The 18,321-nt window shown below is 52.9% G+C and overlaps 9 protein-coding genes across 9 annotated transcripts; 5 read left to right on the top strand and 4 right to left on the bottom strand.

The window, feature by feature from the left end:
* Nucleotides 1–670: 670 nt before the first annotated feature.
* Z520_02085 (uncharacterized protein) lies at nucleotides 671–2,368 on the top strand (the record flags this gene model as incomplete). Its single annotated transcript, XM_016772599.1, has 1 exon — nucleotides 671–2,368. One exon carries the CDS (start codon nucleotides 671–673, stop codon nucleotides 2,366–2,368), a length of 1,698 nt encoding a protein of 565 aa, XP_016636069.1.
* Nucleotides 2,369–2,841: 473 nt separating this feature from the next.
* Z520_02084 (uncharacterized protein) lies at nucleotides 2,842–3,628 on the bottom strand (the record flags this gene model as incomplete). Its single annotated transcript, XM_016772598.1, has 2 exons — nucleotides 2,842–2,848; nucleotides 2,895–3,628. 2 exons carry the CDS (start codon nucleotides 3,626–3,628, stop codon nucleotides 2,842–2,844), a joined length of 741 nt encoding a protein of 246 aa, XP_016636068.1.
* Nucleotides 3,629–5,156: 1,528 nt separating this feature from the next.
* Nucleotides 5,157–5,977, top strand: Z520_02083 (uncharacterized protein; the record flags this gene model as incomplete). The annotated part of the gene is made up of 3 exons (XM_016772597.1): nucleotides 5,157–5,522; nucleotides 5,608–5,798; nucleotides 5,887–5,977. 3 exons carry the CDS (start codon nucleotides 5,157–5,159, stop codon nucleotides 5,975–5,977), a joined length of 648 nt encoding a protein of 215 aa, XP_016636067.1.
* A 437-nt stretch (nucleotides 5,978–6,414) lies between these two features.
* Nucleotides 6,415–8,784, bottom strand: Z520_02082 (uncharacterized protein; the record flags this gene model as incomplete). The annotated part of the gene is made up of 11 exons (XM_016772596.1): nucleotides 6,415–6,705; nucleotides 6,802–7,019; nucleotides 7,120–7,247; nucleotides 7,333–7,394; nucleotides 7,461–7,509; nucleotides 7,604–7,774; nucleotides 7,839–7,906; nucleotides 7,964–8,115; nucleotides 8,218–8,326; nucleotides 8,449–8,542; nucleotides 8,597–8,784. The coding sequence occupies 11 exons, from the start codon at nucleotides 8,782–8,784 to the stop codon at nucleotides 6,415–6,417; spliced, it is 1,530 nt and encodes a 509-aa protein (XP_016636066.1).
* Nucleotides 8,785–9,733: 949 nt separating this feature from the next.
* On the top strand, nucleotides 9,734–11,136 carry Z520_02081 (uncharacterized protein; the record flags this gene model as incomplete). Its single annotated transcript, XM_016772595.1, has 2 exons — nucleotides 9,734–10,223; nucleotides 10,274–11,136. The coding sequence occupies 2 exons, from the start codon at nucleotides 9,734–9,736 to the stop codon at nucleotides 11,134–11,136; spliced, it is 1,353 nt and encodes a 450-aa protein (XP_016636065.1).
* Nucleotides 11,137–12,978: 1,842 nt separating this feature from the next.
* On the top strand, nucleotides 12,979–13,440 carry Z520_02080 (uncharacterized protein; the record flags this gene model as incomplete). Its single annotated transcript, XM_016772594.1, has 1 exon — nucleotides 12,979–13,440. One exon carries the CDS (start codon nucleotides 12,979–12,981, stop codon nucleotides 13,438–13,440), a length of 462 nt encoding a protein of 153 aa, XP_016636064.1.
* A 488-nt stretch (nucleotides 13,441–13,928) lies between these two features.
* On the bottom strand, nucleotides 13,929–14,432 carry Z520_02079 (uncharacterized protein; the record flags this gene model as incomplete). Its single annotated transcript, XM_016772593.1, has 1 exon — nucleotides 13,929–14,432. One exon carries the CDS (start codon nucleotides 14,430–14,432, stop codon nucleotides 13,929–13,931), a length of 504 nt encoding a protein of 167 aa, XP_016636063.1.
* A 331-nt stretch (nucleotides 14,433–14,763) lies between these two features.
* Z520_02078 (uncharacterized protein) lies at nucleotides 14,764–15,633 on the top strand (the record flags this gene model as incomplete). The annotated part of the gene is made up of 1 exon (XM_016772592.1): nucleotides 14,764–15,633. One exon carries the CDS (start codon nucleotides 14,764–14,766, stop codon nucleotides 15,631–15,633), a length of 870 nt encoding a protein of 289 aa, XP_016636062.1.
* A 142-nt stretch (nucleotides 15,634–15,775) lies between these two features.
* Nucleotides 15,776–16,886, bottom strand: Z520_02077 (uncharacterized protein; the record flags this gene model as incomplete). Its single annotated transcript, XM_016772591.1, has 2 exons — nucleotides 15,776–16,771; nucleotides 16,824–16,886. The coding sequence occupies 2 exons, from the start codon at nucleotides 16,884–16,886 to the stop codon at nucleotides 15,776–15,778; spliced, it is 1,059 nt and encodes a 352-aa protein (XP_016636061.1).
* Between the last annotated feature and the right edge of the window lie 1,435 nt (nucleotides 16,887–18,321).

Below are 18,321 nucleotides of genomic sequence, written 5' to 3'. Positions count from 1 at the left end.
CAGTCGGCCAATGGATATAGCGCCTACGGTGGCCCCCACGAATGGCGAGACACGAGTGACCGTTCACGCCGGCTCACGCCGCCGGGATCACAGGGCGGCATCACCCTACGCCGGACACGGGGTGGACCGCGAGCAGATACTAGGGGAAGTCCAAGCAGTGAGGTCCGCTCTTGCATCAAGGCTGTTATCTATTACTACTCGTAGTTTCCCCCGATTCTAACTTCACCCTACCACAATAGTGTCAACAAGGACCCAACAGTCTGTTCCACTTTCTTGTTGTATTGTTCGCAGAATGTCCGCCGTCTGTCCTGTCCCTCCGCTAAGGACTCAGGCCGGCTTTGGACGACTTCAGCTCCTGGAGAGCTATTTCATGATGATATTTTCATTCCAATAAGTGATTCATACGGCCTTCGAGAACTCTCTCTGCCACTCAGGGCGATGCTGTGCAGTATGCACCGGCGTCTGCCAAGGCCATCCTATTCGCGACCAAGGCAGTGGCCAATTCTAGATTCCGGCTTGGTGGTTTGAAGTAGCCGTGGCGTCCATCGGAGATCATTAGTTCAAAATGTGTGGTGGCACGCACCGCCTTCTCAGCCGCACACGCGACCGTCCGCTTTCTTCAATCGTCGCTTTCAATTTCTAAGGCCAAAGTGCTCGCTGAAGGTACATCATGAGCTTCACAACACGAGACAAAGTGATGCCAGAGATGGCATTCTCCAAGCTCACGCAGAAACACCTGGCTTTACTGACCGCGATTTCGGTCTTGACGACATCGGCGCCCATACCAAAGGGGAGGCTGTTTCCAGGAGTGGCTATCAAGTCTCTTCAACCAACATCATGCGACCATCCTGGCAATGCTGACTTCTACGGGCTCGGAATCCGTCTGGGTATCTATCTGCAGATCTTTTCCACCATGTTGTTCATGATCGACCCGGATTCCTCAGATGCGCTTTATGATGCGCACGACAGCAATGCTATCCTACTGCTGGCAACTTTTGTTGCGGTATTGAAGAGCACGCCATCTCGGTCCATTGAGTTGGTGGACGTTGTAATCATGCTTCGCATGATCTGGCTTATCATTGTTTGTGGCTTTTCGCTAGCTCATCTCACAGAAGAGTACAAACGAGCAAAGGAGGCCAAGAAGCTGGCTGCACTCATAACGACGCCCTCAGCCTTGGGTTTCAGAATTCTCGTGGCTGGTCTGGTCTCAACTTACAATGCCTGGTTCTGGTTTCGAGGAGTCGGCTACTTCCAGCAAGATAATCCCTGCCCGACGTATGCATTCTTCTTTGCGAAACTTACAGCAAATGGTCGCCTCCAGGGGTTCTACAAGTTCACATCTGTCGCCATCATGCTAATGCCACAAACATGGCTGTTGGCTTGTGCTGTTTTCTACGTTGCTAGCGTGGCATTGGGCTTAGCCATAGGTATTGGTCTTGTGGTCGTTGTCTACGCCATCTGTCTTCCGGGAGCTTTGGGATGGATTCTTCATTCGATCATCGCCTCAGTGTATGACATATTTCGAGACCCTCACCCGGTCCAGAAGGTGCTCCGGTTCACTCGCAAGATGCGCAGATCAGTCTTGAACTGGAGAGCCCTGAAGCGATTAATGGAGTACTCTGCTCTGCGGCCAATCTCTGGATACATGCCAGTCATGGACAAGCTTGCTGGGAAATGGACCAGGATCAGGCAACGCGGCACCATGTCGGAACCCGGAGTAAGGAGGGCAGGCACTCTGCCCTTCAGATCTCAAGAGAACAGGATATCGGCAAAGTGGGCCACGTATCTGGTAGTTTTGGCTGTTTACTACGTGTTCTCCATCATCGGAATCGAGTTGACCATCTTCTGGAATTCTGTCGAGGGATCGTACGACATTGGGTCGACCGGGCAACTTATACCTTTCGTTATCGGCATTCTCACCACCATCAAGGTTCTTGCTCGTGTTCTTAGCAGCACCGACGGCACCGCTTACAACAACTTCCAGCGGCTCAGGTTCTTCATGATCTCAATCTTCTCCACCAGTCATCGTATCAAGCGAAGTTGGAGCTTCGACATGTTGCAAAAGCCACCGGATATGCTGGGGCGAGTGAGACGTGATCATTGGTTTAGCAGAGCTTCGCGCAAGAAATTGAAGCGTGCCGCGAGTCTCCCGTTCTTGAGGCGATACGACCCGAGCGAAGATAGACCTACAACTTTACAAAGGCGGACGGAAATCAACAAATGGTTGCGGAATATCCCGCAAGGTCCTTTGAAAGAGGCTCGGGTCAAGCTTCTCATATGGCAGTTCCAACACGGAGGGCATGTTAACCCAGCACGGGAGCGAAGTTTGACATTTGGGGGTGCTCTTGGGGCCTTGATTGACCTTTGAGTCGTGCAAGATTGCTTATAAGGCGCGAGAATATTCTCCTCGCCTCGGCAACGAGCTCTCATACAGGTTCCTTTTTCTCTGTCACACCCCACCACCCCTGAGGGAGGGGAGGGGATGGGGTATGGTGGCTAGTAGATATATGCAAAATCTCGGCTTTACGTGAGGTAAAACACATTCAGAACTCTCTCTACATGATACGGTCGTCATTCTTTTATTACATACACAGAAACACCCTATCTCGCCGTCCATGGTAGATTGGGAAAAAACAACTGGACGCCATGACACTGATCTCGGAATCACGATTGAGCAAAAACACAACAAAGCAATGAACCAATGGGCCCTTGCTCGAGCGGCCCCCACAACTCTTGTGCCTGCTGGTTTGATCTGTACTGGCTGTGGTTGTAAAGGTGTGGGTGAGAGGTATATTGGATGGAGGGTGGTGAAAGGACGGTGTCGAATCGGGGATTCATGCACTAGTTCCTGTGAGACGTTAGCATTCGCGCAGCGGATTGGTGACATGACTGACAATAAGCCCAGAGTCAAATCGCCATGGATCTTGGCCTTGAGTTGGACCTCGATGTCGAGGTTGAGGTCGAGTCGTAATCTCAATTGCTCATTTTCACCTTCGTCTCCGCCTTCCTCTTCGCCTTCCTTGCCCCCTTTGCTGTGGAGCAGACCTCCGAGGGCCTCGTGGGGTTTGCTCAAGGTCTTGCCGACAGTGTCGTTGACGAGATTTCCGGCGCCGTCGACGACGCCGTTCACGGTGTCGCCAACCTCGTCAACCGCATCGAGCGGCCCGCCGCCGCCGCCGAGGAGGCCGCCGCCCTTTCCTCCCTGCTGTTGTTGGGTCTGGGCCTGTGTCTGGGCCTGGGCCTTGCCTCTGTTCCGGTTTCGGTTCCGTCGTCCGCCTTTCTGAGAGACGTCGCTTCGATATGCGCTGTCGGCGTCACTGGGGGGCTCACTCGAGTCTCGACCGCGACCGCGACTGCCTCGTCGGGACCCGGAGCGGGCTGACGACGCTGCCTGCGAGTCCATCTTGGGTTGTGGTGTTGTTGGAGATTCGTCCGGTTGACCGTCTGCTTCGCCTTCGCCGTTTGCTTGACCTTTCTGGCCGAGCTTCTTGGGCTTTCGTCTCTCTTCCGACTTCTTGGAGGAAGCGTTTGCTCCGAGGTTGGCCGCGCCTGAAGCAGAGCCAGCAGCGTCGAGGTTTCCGCCGATTTGGGTTTCTTCGGTGCTCTTCGTCTCTTGTTCGGACGACATGCTGAGGAGATTGAGGAAGAAGGGAGATGTGCAAGGGGGGAGGATTGAAGAAGGAGGAGTATACGGACCAAAAAAAAAGAGGGCCTCTCTTCCCGACGTATGACGACCAGGTTGCTTATTGCTCCAGTTTGGAATGGGGAAATCAAGGTTGGCAACAAGTCGCTGCAATTGTAGTACCAAAAACCCCACAACAGACGTCAGGAGGCAGACGACTTGAGTAGTGACTTACATGGCTCGTGCCTCTCCACGCAAGCTCATGACGTCGATTGCTGCTGCTTTTGAGCGAGGTGGTGGCATGCAACGCCACAGATCGGCGACAGGATCGACAGAGGGGAGTCGGTTGTGGCATTGAAACCAGGTTTCGACCACGTTGGCAAGCCAATGGCCGCAAAAGAGGGATCCCTCTTCCGGGCATTGTGGCTGTTGTGGAGCAGGGATCATGGCAGGATCACAGAGAGAGGAAACCATCTAGGTAGGTCGCTAGGTATCAAAAGTAGGAAAGGGAACAACCTCAATTGACACCGACTCTTTTCTTCAATCGGCGATTTAGGGGTCAGCAGTGCGTGTGGAGATCGTATTTGCACCTCAGCGCAGCCCTCTTGGTTGCAGATGCACAGATCATCAATTGCTTGTGTGTGTTGCTCCTCAGCCCGTGAGTGGTTCCGTGCTGAAGCAAGTCCCGGTCAATCTTTACTTTGCGGAGTAGCAGGACTACTTCATAACTAGGTTCCTTTCTGCCATTTCCGTTTCTCAAGACACCCCCGAAGATGGGAAAAAGCGATGGTGATCGAAGACGGACGATCGCACAAAGTCAAAGTCAAGAAGAAAGCCTTGCGTCATCCTGCAGGATTCCCGTTGGACTTCAAGTTGTTGGTGGGGACGCCACATTGAGCGCCACAATCGGCCCCCCGCTTCCACGTTACGTCTTGGCAACTCATAAGCCAATAGCGGCTCTGACGCCACATGTCATCAGAATCCACCGACCAGGATTGTTCCAAGTTCCGCATTCGCAGACTCTGAGCCTTGCAAGTCTTGATCCATGTCTCCAGCCTCTCTGCCCAAAATCTTGGTCAAGCGTAGAAGATCGGATCACCCAGCATCGTCGATCAATGGCGCAGGCAGTCCCGCCGCTTTTTTCATGCAACCCGCAAGCAGCCCAAAGAGATGAAGGGGAAGAAGGGTTGGACGCTGCAGAACCGGGTCTGGGGAACATTCAGACCCTGATGGCAACCCCCCTGGTCACCGATGATGTCGTTGTTGCAAGCACTTCTTTTTCCCCGAATACCTTTTTTCCCGACCTGGTCCCTCCCCTCTCCGTTTGAAACCACCTCCTTGCTCACGCGTACCAAGTTTCTTTTTGGGGGGCTCTAATCTATTCTACCACTCCTTTCCCCCCTCTTGAATACACACCGTCCCTATCCCTCTCCCATATACTTCCAAAGTCTCTCTCTCTCTCTCTCTCTTTCCCTCCTTGAACTCCTCCCTCTGACTCTCCCATCATCACCCTGTGGCCGCCACCACCACCACCATGTCGGAGCCACAGCAAACACCCACGCCGGAGCAAACACCTGGGGGCAAGAAGCCAAGTCGGCCGGGTCTAGACCGCAGCAACTCTGACGAGACGGAGAGCGCGGACGACCAGGGATACGAGTCGCGATCAAGATCTCAATCCCGACGACGGAGACGACAGAACCAACGACAGAGGCAAGCTCAGGCCCGAGCCCAGGCTGGGAACGCCAATGCGAGTTCGATGGCGTCGATCGACGAGGGTGCCGAACCCCAACAGCAACAGCAGCAACAGCAGCAACAACAAGTCGCAAGACGGGCTCAGCAGACAGAGCAGCATCCGAGTGAACAGCAACAGAACCCGCAGTGGCTACAGAACCCGGACCCTGTAAGTTCCCCTCCTTGCTTGCTGAGAAGGCAGGCATATCCGGTGTAGCAAGAGAGCATAAAAATACTAACAACAGCGGCCACAGCGAGATCTGACAGAGTTCCAACCATTCGAGAGGATCAAGCCGCCCTCGCAATCCATGCAAGGACCCGTGACATACGCGCGCATGATCCGGGGCGAAATCCCCTGGCGAGGCCCTCCGCCGTCCCAACCGCTGGAAACCGCCCAACCCATCGACTCAAAGGATAGCAGCGGCAAAGATCCCATGGATCAAGAGTACGTTTTTCTCCTCTTCCCCGAATCCCATACCCATGTGTGAAAATATATTACGGAGTTTTTGCTGACTGTTGAACTCGAAAACCAGTGGCTTGAAACTCCGCCTGGAGTTGAACCTCGACATTGAAATCGAACTCAAGGCCAGCATCCACGGCGATCTGACATTAGCACTCCTGTGAGTAACCTAGCCCCCTATCTCTAATGTTGTGGAAACTTTGCAGCTAAAGGCTAACGAAAGGAATTGATCCTCAGGGCTTGATTTGTCGCTCCCAAAAGTCAAGCTGCCCAAAGTCACACCGAAGCTACCAAAATTGTTACCCAAAGTCCCCAAATTACCAAAGCTTCCCAAGCTGCCCGAGTTGCCTGACGCCGGCGGGCTTACCAAATTATGACGGGAAATGGACGAAAAAGGAGGGAGATAATGAAGTCCTGTTTGAGCAAGTTTTTCAATTTTTCATGTCTGTTAATCAAACCATCCATAAATGTGTTATGGCAGAAGCTAGTTCTGGACAAAGGGCGTTGGGAGAGAGAACCATGGCATCTCTGTGGCTCATAGCTGTACCTCTAAATGTACCACCCCCCTAGAACCACTTCCTTTCTCGTCTCACCCAATGAATCATCGCGATGGCAGATGCTCGCCCTGTCCTTGTCCCTTCCAGAACTGAATCGGGCTGCGAGGACTCTTGCTCTCAGGCTCATCCTGGATCGCAGTGTCACTGAATCCGAACTCGCCCCTTGCACGCTTGACCACCCTCTCGATACCATCCATGCCCATCTTCAGTTGCTCAAGTTTGGGACCATAGCTCACGCGGACAAAGTGATGGCAAGGACTATCGAAAAGGTCGCGTCTCTTTACTGGATTGAGGTCAAAGAAGATTCCCGGAACAACGATGGTTTTCTCTTGGAGCTGCCGATATTCGTTAGCCTGTACCGACAAGGACAACCATCACAGGAGTAACTTTGCCAGGATGGAAACAACGTCCACGAAATGTAGGGATCGTACCAGTGCGTCAAAGAATGCAAGTCCATTGGAGATGTCAATGGGACTGTTCTTTGGCAAGGGAGGCTCCAGCGACGTCAAATCCAACCATATGTAAAAAGTCGATTGTGGCACGTTCTGTTCACCCCATCTGAATCCAATCTCTTGAAGTCTCTTGAGGACGTAATCTCGCTTCATCTTGAAGTGACTTTGAAGAGCTTTCATTTCAGCCTTGACTTTCGCTTTTGTGCCAGACATATTAGCAATGTCGTCGGTTCAGTCCAAGACGAAAGCCTTGGGTCACACTCTCTCGTCTCGGGACGTGGCAGAAAGCAGACTTACGAGGGTCGAGCATGGAAACGGCAGCCTCCTGAAATGGTACGTTGCAGCCACCATCGAGATAGCTGCCACATGAGCCGAGCGCCTTGATAAATTCCTTCGGACCAACAATCCAAGCGACGCGCCACCCTCTGGCTTTGACGTTAGCGCTGAAAAGCGGGCTCGGGCAAGACAGAGCGTTGCAGTGTTCAAGCCGTGTTCACTCGGGAGACTTACGGGAGTCTGAAGCGTTTTGTGAGACCGTCAATCAAGATCACGTCGTCTCGATCAACGTCAATCTATCGATCGCCTTCAGTCAATTTGCCCGAAATCACTGTCGAGTGTAGATCAAGAGTAGCACTTACGACGTTGGAAGCAGCAGAAATGGTACTGCCGTCGCAGTTTGTGTCGTATCTACCATTCATCAGTGATGGAAATACACCTTGGAGGAGACAGAAACCAGAGGGAGGTGTCTTCTATGCAGGGTGCAAGATTCAAGAAACATTACCTGTAACCAGCGTAGAACTCATCAAAGATCAATGTTGCTCTGTCCCGACAAATGTCTTGGATCAGGGCAAGCTCTTCAGGATCCAGAGCGTGACCAGTTGGGTTGCGAGGATTCGAGGTCAAGATGACACTGGTACCGCGCGCCAGCTCGTCGGCGATCTTGTCGACATGGCTGAACCGTTGTTACTTTGAGATAGCTCTTGTAATAGAGACAACCTTTTCCCCAGCACACTTACATATGGTATCCATCAGCTTCAGAGAGAGGGGTGGGTATGGCTACAAAGTTACGAAACAGGGACAACATCTGTGAGAACATGTTAGTCCATACTGCATAGAATCAACGTCCGCTTGACATCGTTACCTCGTTGTATGCGGTATAATCAGGGATGAAGAAGCCGAGATACGCATTGCCCAGCACAGCAGCGATTCTGATCAACCCAGCTCTTCCTCCTGGTACAATGCAGACGTTCTCCCACGAGTATTGGCTCTCCTTGCCCGCACGGTAGTTGTCGTCTGAGTATCTTCAGGTTAGCTTCACTAGAAGACTGATTTGAGGGAAGACTTCTGCCCGTAACAGAAACCTTGAACCGAAAACATCTGACAGAGATAACGCACTGTACAGCTTCGCCACGGCCGCCCGAAGAGGCTTAATACCGGCTGTTGGCCCATATTCTCGTCCATTGTTAGTCAGCGGGATTGAAGTTGGGCGAGGAAAGCAGCCTTCCTGTGGTCATAAAGATATCAGTATTCTGGCAATCGCAGTCTGCATGCTAGAACTCCACGACATGGCTTGATGTAGCCACGGAACGTATCAGGAAAGCCGAAGAGACGTTGGATCACACTCACAATATCGTCGTCGACTTCAGGGGCGCCTTGACCGAGGTTGGCCCACTTCTCGGGCTCATCGAGAAAGCCATGTTTCGCTGCTTGTTCGGTGGTCCTTTTCCGCCGTCAGACATAAAATTGCGGGGAAAGACGAGCGCGTTTCAATCACCAAATGACACCAGTTGAAGCTCTTGAAGTGTCAAGCGCCGAATGCGGTTTGTGGCTCGGATGATCGCGGAGACTTCGGTGTGGAGCAGAGATGTTTTCATCTTCAGGATGGACGGAGAAACGGCGACCATCTGTGCTGGCATGCAGCGCCGACCTCATGGTCGAAACCCGTCTCGCTGAGAAGCTCATGGTTGACTCGGCGGTGCTGGGACTTGGTTGGCTCTGTGGTGATGGCTATCAGAAGGTGGTGAGAGGTCAGAGGCGGGGCACGCAGGGGGAGATCGAGTTAGGTTCTCACTTGAACGACGGCCTGGTAAGAGCTCGGCAAACATACACTCGGAGATTCAGGCTGAGAAGCTGAGGATTGTGGCCGTATTTATTGGCAATGAATGAGCGGTAAGACTGTGTAGGGAATATTCGTCCAGCAGTGACAAAAAGAAAGAACGTTTGCCTCGTCGTGTCAGTGACAGTGCAGTGTCACCGTTTACTGGTTGGGATGCAAATGCCCTTGATTGCGTGGCTCATTTCCTGCGGGCGGAACGTGCCTCTCTAACTGAATCACCAAGAACCTACCAGCTACAGGAAGCCACCGCCCAACTGTCACCAGCATGGAACCGGCACTCATGCTGCTCAGGTCATCCGCATCAACTAATGCCTCCTTTAGGAACAACATTCAACCTTCAGTCACCTAGCCTCAATTGACGGCAACCTGGGGAGAGTTCCGTCACTCCTACCTTGCCGCCACAGTCTGTTCCAACGCCTGTCCTTTCGGCTGGATCTGGCTCTACCCGCCTCTAGCAATGCTCGCTACCATCGCTGACTGTCGCCTAAGCAGCTGGTCTGTCGCCCAATGGAACTGGGGAGATCTCCAGATGGGGTGGGTACGGAGATCAGCCAATACCGAAAGCAGAGAAACTATTACCTCGATGTTTATCGGTTGATCTAACTTGATCACAGGGCGTTGGTCGAAGATATTGAAGATTTTTTTGATACCTAGTCAAGGACGACCACCATTCGACACATCTATACTCCGTATTCTCTCCTACCTTTTTCGCCTTGATGGAAATCACTGCTGGTGTGAGCAAGAGGTAAATCTGAACCGTTGATTTCTTTGCCGGTCCCTTCACTGTTCATCGACATGGGTTCCTTATCAGAACCCAGCGAGGTCGCGCTCCGCGCCGCCACTATTCACGCTCACGGTGAATACGAGCACAAAAACCCTCAATCGCTCAAATACCATGAGGAAGCCTGCAAATACTTGCCCGGCGGCAACACGCGGACAGTGCTGCACACAAATCCCTTCCCGTTGACCATCGACCACGGGAAGGAGTGTTATCTGACAACGGTCGACGGGCACACCTATGTCGATTTCCTAGGCGAGTATACGGCAGGCATATACGGGCACAACCATCCTGTTATAAGACAGGCGGTGGAGTCCGCACTGCACGGCGGCTGGAACTATGGAGGTCACAACAAGCTGGAGCCGGAACTCGCAAAGATTATCTGTGAGCGGTTCCCAGCGATGGAGCTGGTGAGGTTTGTCAATTCGGGGACAGAAGCCAACATGATGGCGCTTGCTACGGCGCTGGCTTTCACTGGAAAGAAAAAGATTCTCCTCTTCCACAAAGGTAGAACCGAAGTCATTGAAAGCGAGCCTTGTACTGATGCAAAACTCCAGGCTACCACGGTTCCACAATTTCAGGAATCAAGCTCTCCGACAAAACCTCAATCAACCTGCCTCACGACTTCGTTTTGGCCACCTACAACGACGTCCAGGGCACTGAATCCCTGGTCAATTCTCTCCCTAAGGACTCCCTCGCTGCAATCTTGCTGGAACCCATGCTCGGGTCTGGCGGGTGCTACGCCGCAACCCCAGAATTCCTGTCCACACTCCGCCGGCTGGCGACCGAGCACGGCGCGCTACTGATCTTTGACGAGGTCATGACTTCGCGCCTGCACTACCACGGCCTGGGCAGCCAAACGGGCCTCACGCCGGACCTGATGACGCTCGGAAAATGGGTCGGGGGAGGGATGAGTTTTGGTGCGTTTGGCGGAAGGAGGGAGATTATGAAGCTGTACGATCCGCGCGACGGCACGCTTCTGCATCCGGGGACGTACAATAACAATTGCTTCACTATGGCCGCCGGGGTCGCGGGCTGCAACCTGCTCAATCCCGAGACAATCAACAACCTGAACGCGCTGGGCGACCGTATGAGGACGCAAGTCGAGACCGTGCTGTCAAATCGCGGCATCCTGGAGGGAACCACCGTTCCATCAAGTCCCGTCACAGACGCTATGCCCCAGCGGCCACCCAAGATGTTCATCAAGGGCAAGGGGAGTCTCATGGCCATCCAATTCACGGGCCCCGAGGCGACCACCTTGCAAGACCTCTTCTACCACCACATGCTGGCGCAGGGGATCTACATCGCATCGAGAGGATTCGTGGCTCTCAACATTATGCTGACGGAGGAACATGTGGCCATGTTTGTGAGGGCTGTTGAAGGGTTTTGCGAGGTGTGGGACAAGGAGTTGAAGTGGTGAGATGGATGGGTGCATTGACTGAGGGATGGGTCGTAGAGAGCCGGTGTATATCATATAACGTACGTCGTGTACGGCAGATGGCACGGGTATTATGGAGATATATGATATGATGAGGATAAAGATGATAAATGCCGCTATTTGACAAAGTGATCTTATTCAATTCCTCAGAAACTCCTGAAGAAGAATCTCTCAAGCTCTTCTCATCGCATGTCCTCGAAAACCTAGCTTATAACTGTTCCCACGACATATCATATCCCCGGAGCAAGTCCAGGTCAGTCCTTCACTGAGGACTTGTCTTCTTCGCATGTGCCTTGTGTCAAAGGGCATCTGCACTTGCTCCTGGGATTTACGCCTGACCCGGACCTGGACAGGACCACCTGGATGACCGCCCTGGAAACTTCCTAATTCTCACCGTGTGAACCGACGAAGTCAATTCAACTCGCCTCTCTTTTTTGCCGGACAGTGGACGGATGTCCATTCACAGTCAAGGGGAGCCGCGCTTGTGACGCCTCGATTTGGACGTCGTGAACCGACGAAGCCAAATCAACCCGCCTCGTTTTTTGGCGTGAGGACAATCAGTCTTGAGTCTTTCCCCATTCGGCGGTTTCGCGAATCGACGAAGCCAGATCAACCCGCCTCGTTTCTCCTGCGAGAGGACAAGCCGTCCTCTGCATAAATCCCCTTTGACCACCTAACAGTCTAGAAGCTTCCCACATCGGCAGTGTCGTGAATCGACAAAGGCACAGAACAACTCGCTTCGCTTTTGTCCGGAGGACGACTTGTCTCTCACATGTCTTGAAGGTAGTCACCGCGCCGTGAAATGCAAATATCCCAAATCGGTAGGTATCCCATGAATCGTGAATCGACGAAGCTACCTCAACATGCTTCAATTTTTGTACGAGAATGGTCGTCGTCCTTCACGCCACCATTCAATAGTGATGACTGGCTCCTGAATACTTCCCAACTTGTGATTCCGCTAATCGACGAAAACAAAACAACACACCTCGTTTTGGTAGGAGAGTCATTCTCTCAACTTCGTCTCGTTAAGGGGGCCACTAACATCACCACATACTCCAGGAGGGTATGCTCCTTGCAAAATTCCAGTTTGGAACTCCAGAACCCGACGAAAATTGAACAACATGCCTCGTTTTTGCAAAGACAATATACCTTCGTGGCCCGGCGCCATCCAGGTGACCCGGCCGCCTTCACTGGACAAACCAGCGAAGGGATCACTGCTCAAGCTCTCAGTTTGGGGCTCATGAATGGAGGGAAACAGGAAGCACCGCGCTCCGCTTTTTCAAAACGACCTGCACACGCTGCGACATCCATCGTCACTGTCTTCGCTGAGAAGCTACCGCTCCGAGGATAACATGACAAAACGGGAAAAAGCAACCTGTCTGTCTGCCGGTTCGCCTCTCTGTCTGTTTGTCTCACTGTGTGAGAAAACCAAACCTAACGGCACCAGCGGTTAAAGCTCGAGCGTTGCACCGCCCGGCGTGTCTTGATTGTCACAATGAACCGTCGCTGGGTGATTCTGTCGATTGCTCTCCGTTCCGCGCATTTCCGTGGGTCACCGTGAACCTTTGCTTGCGTTTGTATAAATTCCTTGATTTTGACTGTGCACAAACACACATCTTCAGACATCTTATATTTGCATCCACGCACCCATTGCCCGATAACTCGCGAACCACAAACTTTGCAGTTCTGAAATAGGTTGGAAAGGCTCCATACCCTCGACTAGAACCTTGGCTGATATCACCATCAAAACCTCCAGAACCGGCTCCCATCCAACTGTCACCGACGTCCCCGCCAGAGCCACCACGTGTCCGACCGAAAGATACCATGAGCACAGTGCTAGGAACTCCCCGGCGACCTTCATCTCAGGCAGCCGCATCGGCAAATGTAGAGCCAACGCCCTTCGAAATCTTAATTGCCATCGGCAATATTCTGACCTGGCTTCTCACGGTTTATGTGATATACCTTCACATCCAAGCAAGATGGGACCTCGAGGCCCGCTATCGTGCCCACGTCCAAGCAGAGAGACAAGCCCAGATTGAGGCCGAGAAGCAATGGGAAGATCAGGTCCCCGCAGAGAACCGCCGCCCAAAGCGCAAACAGATCCAGGCAGAGATCGATGGAGATGAGGATTGGGAAGATGAGGCATTAGACTGGCATAATGAGGATGTGGATGTGGCCGTGAGGGAGGCTGAGGTCGACAGCAGCGATGAGCTCGAGGAACGAATGGAAGTCATGGAGATACCCGGTCGGCAAGAACTTGAACGAGATTATGGACGATTGTGGTGATGGTAAAGTGTTGCGCTACTCACTGGCGAAAAATTGTCGCGGTGAGATTGTTCGCGGATGCCCTTCGTTTTCTTGAACGTTGAGAGACCAATCGATCAATCCTGGGGGAATTCTCTCGAGCCGAAAAGCTTGTGCTCTGCTTCCAAGCTGGTGGAACTGGGAGGAATGAATCGATTCCACCGTCTGTGGTGTGAGGAAATTGCTGGAGGATGTCGACGATATAGACCCAAGAACTGAAAGAGATCCAATATGCACTCCAACGATGTGCCGTAGGCTGCTCTCTTCGAAATGTGTTACGTGGAACGGCATCATCTGCTGGTCTCGCTGACGTCCAATTTCATAGCGAAGGAGTTGCTGAAACGTCTGTTATGGTCATGGCTCAATGTGCCAGATGTCAGTCGAGCTCAATATCTCATTCCGAGGCAGCTGCGAAGGCCGTGAAGTCGCTTCCATGAGCTAGACAGTGCGAGGATCTCTCAGCGCATCGATCATCGCCACCAGAAGGCTCCTTTCTTTTTGTCTCCGTCTTTGTCTCTCTTGCTTTCTTCAAGCTCCTTCTTCTTCCTTTCTGCCTCCGCCCTCTCCTTTTCCTCTTGTCTTCTCGTCAACTCAATCACCTCCGTCCTCCGTCTTTCCACGGCGGCAAGCTCCTCCTCCTTCTGTCTCCTCCTGGCCAGAATGCCCTGGAACCACTCTTCTCTTGCGGCATCTTGCTCGGCCTTTGTGGCATATTGGATCATACAGCTGTTCATGGCCAAATGCTGCTCTTTGCAGGTCCAGGCGACGCTGATGGTGCGGCCGCGGGCGCAGTCAGCAAAGTCTTTGATCACGTCGGCGCATTTTGTGCGGACACGTTTGTGATAGAGATTGCGGACTTCGGCTTCTTGAGAGGCAGATAGAGGAAGAGGATTGTGCAGGTTGTTTTGAGGTTGCTGTCTGCTGCTGGATGGCTGTCGTGCTGGTTCAGGGATGATGGACGAAGCCATCTCCATTGCTCTGGAGTGTGATATGTGATATGTGAACTAGAGTACGAAGCCCTTACGGATTCGACTCATCGATCATGGCAAGTCTGGTTTATATGCATGAGATGATCGATGGTGAGCAAATAAATTGATCTAGAGAGCTCTACTCCGTACCAACACGAGAAGCAGGTGTGGAGAAACCTACGGATGCGGACTTCGCAGTGTGCACGAAATTTCCCCAAACGCCTCCGAATATTTTGTGTGACAAAACCACCATCGTCGCTCTTTAACTTCTGACCGCACTCTCGAAATCACTCGCATCCTCTCTCGTGATCTCGAACTCTTGAGACCGCAAGAGAAGATGTCTTCCCTCCGCAACGCCGTCTCCCGGCGTCCACACAAGGAACGCGCTCAACCCGCCTCTCGCGAAAAATGGGGCCTGCTCGAAAAACACAAGGACTACTCCCTCCGCGCGCAGGACTACAATCTCAAGAAGAAAAAGCTTTCCCAACTATCACAAAAGGCCAGGGAGAGAAACCCAGATGAATTTGCCTTTGGCATGATCAGTCAAGGGAGGGCGGGGTTGGGAAAGCACAAATCCAAGCAGCAGACTGCGGATGATGAAGGTGGGAACAACAAGAGACCAAGAGAAGGTGTCCCGTTAAGCCATGACGCGGTCAAGTTGTTGAAGACACAGGATGCTGGGTATTTGAGGACTGTAGCCGCGAAAGGCAGGAGGGAGATTGAGAGACTGACCCAAGAGGTGGGTATGGACAGCGTCACCCTCGGAACGTTGAAGCCCGCCACGAAGAAAACATTTGAGGACGATGAAGGTGTCAGGACCATCAGAGGGAAGAAGCGGACATCGAACGGGGAAGTGCTACAAGACCAATCTTCGGGCGGTGAAACAGATCAACCGATGCAAGATGCTGGGATTCGAGCGACAACAGTGGCCCAGATCCCTGACGATAAAGACGATCCACCGAAACCTAAATCGAAGAAAGCCCTTCAAGCCGAACAAGACGCCCTGAGCCGTTTGCGTGCCGAGCGGAAAAGGAGGAAACGCCTTCAGGATATGCGTGGCGCAAAGCTCGAGGCCCTGAAAACTCGGCAGCGGGAAATTTTTGCCGCGGCCGACCAGTTGGAGTTACAGCGGGCGAAGATGGCGAGGACGGTCGGTGGAGTCAACAAGAACGGTATCAGATTCAAGGTTAGAGAGAGAAAGAAATGAAGAGAACAAATCACGACACAAGAACGAGGAATAGAAATGAACGATCATGTCTAATGAGGGTCAGATATATGTTCTACTCTGGGACAGAGTCCACGGGTGCCCCCCTGTGTCAAGCAACATCGGACACAGGGACACTTCTGCTTCACACACCCGCGGCCACAGCCTGGGTGATGACTTTGCTGAAATCGGCCTCTCTTCCCAGCAACCAACTCATGCCCTCGACCTGCTCTCGACGGAACTGTTGACTTGCCTTCAAAAACGGGAAGAACCCCCAGTGGCCGTGCGGCTGACCGGGGTAGACAAACATCTTGGTTTTGATCCCATAGTCCTCCCGCAGTACACGCTCGTAGATGATGGCCTCATCTCTCAGCGGGTCCATCCCGTCAATCTGGAACAGGGCAGGGGGCTGGTCTTTGTGACCATTGGGGTGGTTGAAGGGAGCGTACCAGATCCCGTCCGATTCATCTGGTTCATACCCGCGCATGAACATATCTATCGCCGCAACAGGTAGGACTGGTGCATTCTGGTTCTGCTCGTACGACAGGAAATACTCCTTATACTTTTCTGGGACCTTGGATGCAGGCAGCACCGCGGGAATGGCGAGGTATTGGCCGGTCAAAGGAGGCGACAGTTTCTCATCTCGCGCCACATGAGCCAGGACCGCCGTGATGTTTCCTCCAGCCGAGGTGCCACCAATAACAAAGCCGATCGAGGGATCGGCGCCCCAGGACTTTGCGTTGGCCGCCGCCCATTTTAAGCAGTCCCAGGAGTCTTTGGGTGCGTATGGAAATTTGAACTGCGGTGCAAGGCGGTACGAGGCTGAGATGCAGACAGCACCGAAGGCCTGGACAAAGTTGCGACATGTCTGCTCCTCACCCTCTGGCGCGCCAATGCAGAATCCTCCACCATGGTACATGACGATCAGAGGGCTTCCGTTCTTGGGCGGGTTTGTCGGTTGATAAAGCTTTGCGCGCAACTTGGTACCGTCTGCCGTGGGATATTCCAACTCGGTCTGCTTTACTTCCGGCGGAGGCGAGCCCAAGATTTTCATAGCGTCGGCGTTCCGTTTGTCCACCATGGCCTTGAAGTCGTCCAGATTGCTGTAATCCGGCGGGGGCAGGTTGGCTTTCTCGAGAAACTGTATCGCACTGTCAGAGGGAAGCATTGAAGGGTTCTGTTCATATACAGACCGCTTTCAGTTCGGGGTCTATCTGCCCTAGGGCGAGGAGAGACTCCTTGTCCGTGTACGACATGATGGTAGCGGTCGACGTTTGCTGGTTCCTGGGACAAAGGTGAGGAGTATCTTGTGAGAGGTTGAAGGCGCGGTTGGATGTTTTGTATGGCCAACGATGTTACAGCAGCAGTTCTTTTGTCAGTGTATACTCTAAAGAATAGGACTCTCGGCAGGACGCCTGGTCTTATCAATGCATCTCAAAGGACTTTATGACTTTGGTGACCTCCTGCCACGTTCAGTCGCGGGGCAAGACAGAGTCGTAATAACCGGTGGATCACGCCCCTCCATGACCTCGGCATTTTGTGACGGTCCGCGCATATGGAGCACTAATATGTCCTGTTCTTTGCTGGTCCCTCATTTGAGGTTCTTGAAGCACTGCTCGAATAGACGAGTGACGGGACAATGCGGGGGTGTTGTCTTCCTGTCCCTGCCCCGGCTATATCCCGATCCGAATCGGTGGGTTTTGGATGCAGATGACAAAGAGGTGGGAATCGGAGTCCAATATTCCATTGGCTTTTGGATGCCGAAGGATGATCCCACCAATGCCCCATTCATGGGAGCTGAACACCTTCCAGTCTTGTCAGCAGTATACATGATCATCTTCGAATCTCGGTGCGGGGATAAAAACGAGTCAGTCGTCCGGGCTGCAGGTACCTCGTCGGAACACGAGTATGTACCCCGTACGAGGTACTCGGTGCAGCATTGTCCTAGTACATGGCTGCTTTTGGATGGCTCGAAACACGTCGGAAACACGAATGTAGGGGGGGCGCGAGGAGATGGCGCCGTGATTGGGGGCAGGGGTCTTGGATTCCGAGTACGGAGTAAACACAGTTCACGTTCGTGATTCTTCCATATCGCTTGGGACGGAGAGTTCGTACTTAAGTTAGTAACCTTATCAAGGCCTCAGCTTCCACGGCAGAAGGTCCATCTACCTACTCCCCCCTACTCTGTACCTTGTCCCTTTCGCAGACTACTGAAACACCGCAGGACCAGGCTTTGACTTCAACAGTTAGCAATCGCCTGTTTCCCACAACCCACAGCTCCCAACTTCGAATCCTTCGTCCAGAGAACGAGTAATATATTTACGCTCGTGCCAGCTCGATCGGCAATCCCAGCCTCCTTTCAACGGTTCGGCATCGTCAGGCAAGGTGATGCGGCAAGTACGAGGTACTCCGTAGGGAGGAGCTTGGCCCTGAGTTCCCGACAGTCGTTGCAGCACGGTAAGCCACTAGATTTCTAGCCGCGAGTAACTAGCACAATGTCAGTAAAGTCGTTGGGAATGGCCACTCTCGGGGAATGGAAACGTGATAGCCCGGCTGGAGTGGCATCCCGGAACGCTGGGCGCCAACTACCTAGTAACTACGGTTTTTCCGGAGCCATTGTCGACTGGATCAAGGAGCGGCACTATCTGGTACCTAGCTAGGCAAGGCCTGGCGTGTTTTGGCGACGTGAAC

This window comes from Fonsecaea multimorphosa (assembly GCF_000836435.1).
Source record: "Fonsecaea multimorphosa CBS 102226 unplaced genomic scaffold supercont1.3, whole genome shotgun sequence".
Taxonomy (NCBI): domain Eukaryota; kingdom Fungi; phylum Ascomycota; class Eurotiomycetes; order Chaetothyriales; family Herpotrichiellaceae; genus Fonsecaea; species Fonsecaea multimorphosa.
Note: the sequence above shows the minus strand (reverse complement) of the source record. Positions and strands in the feature narration are given on the sequence as shown.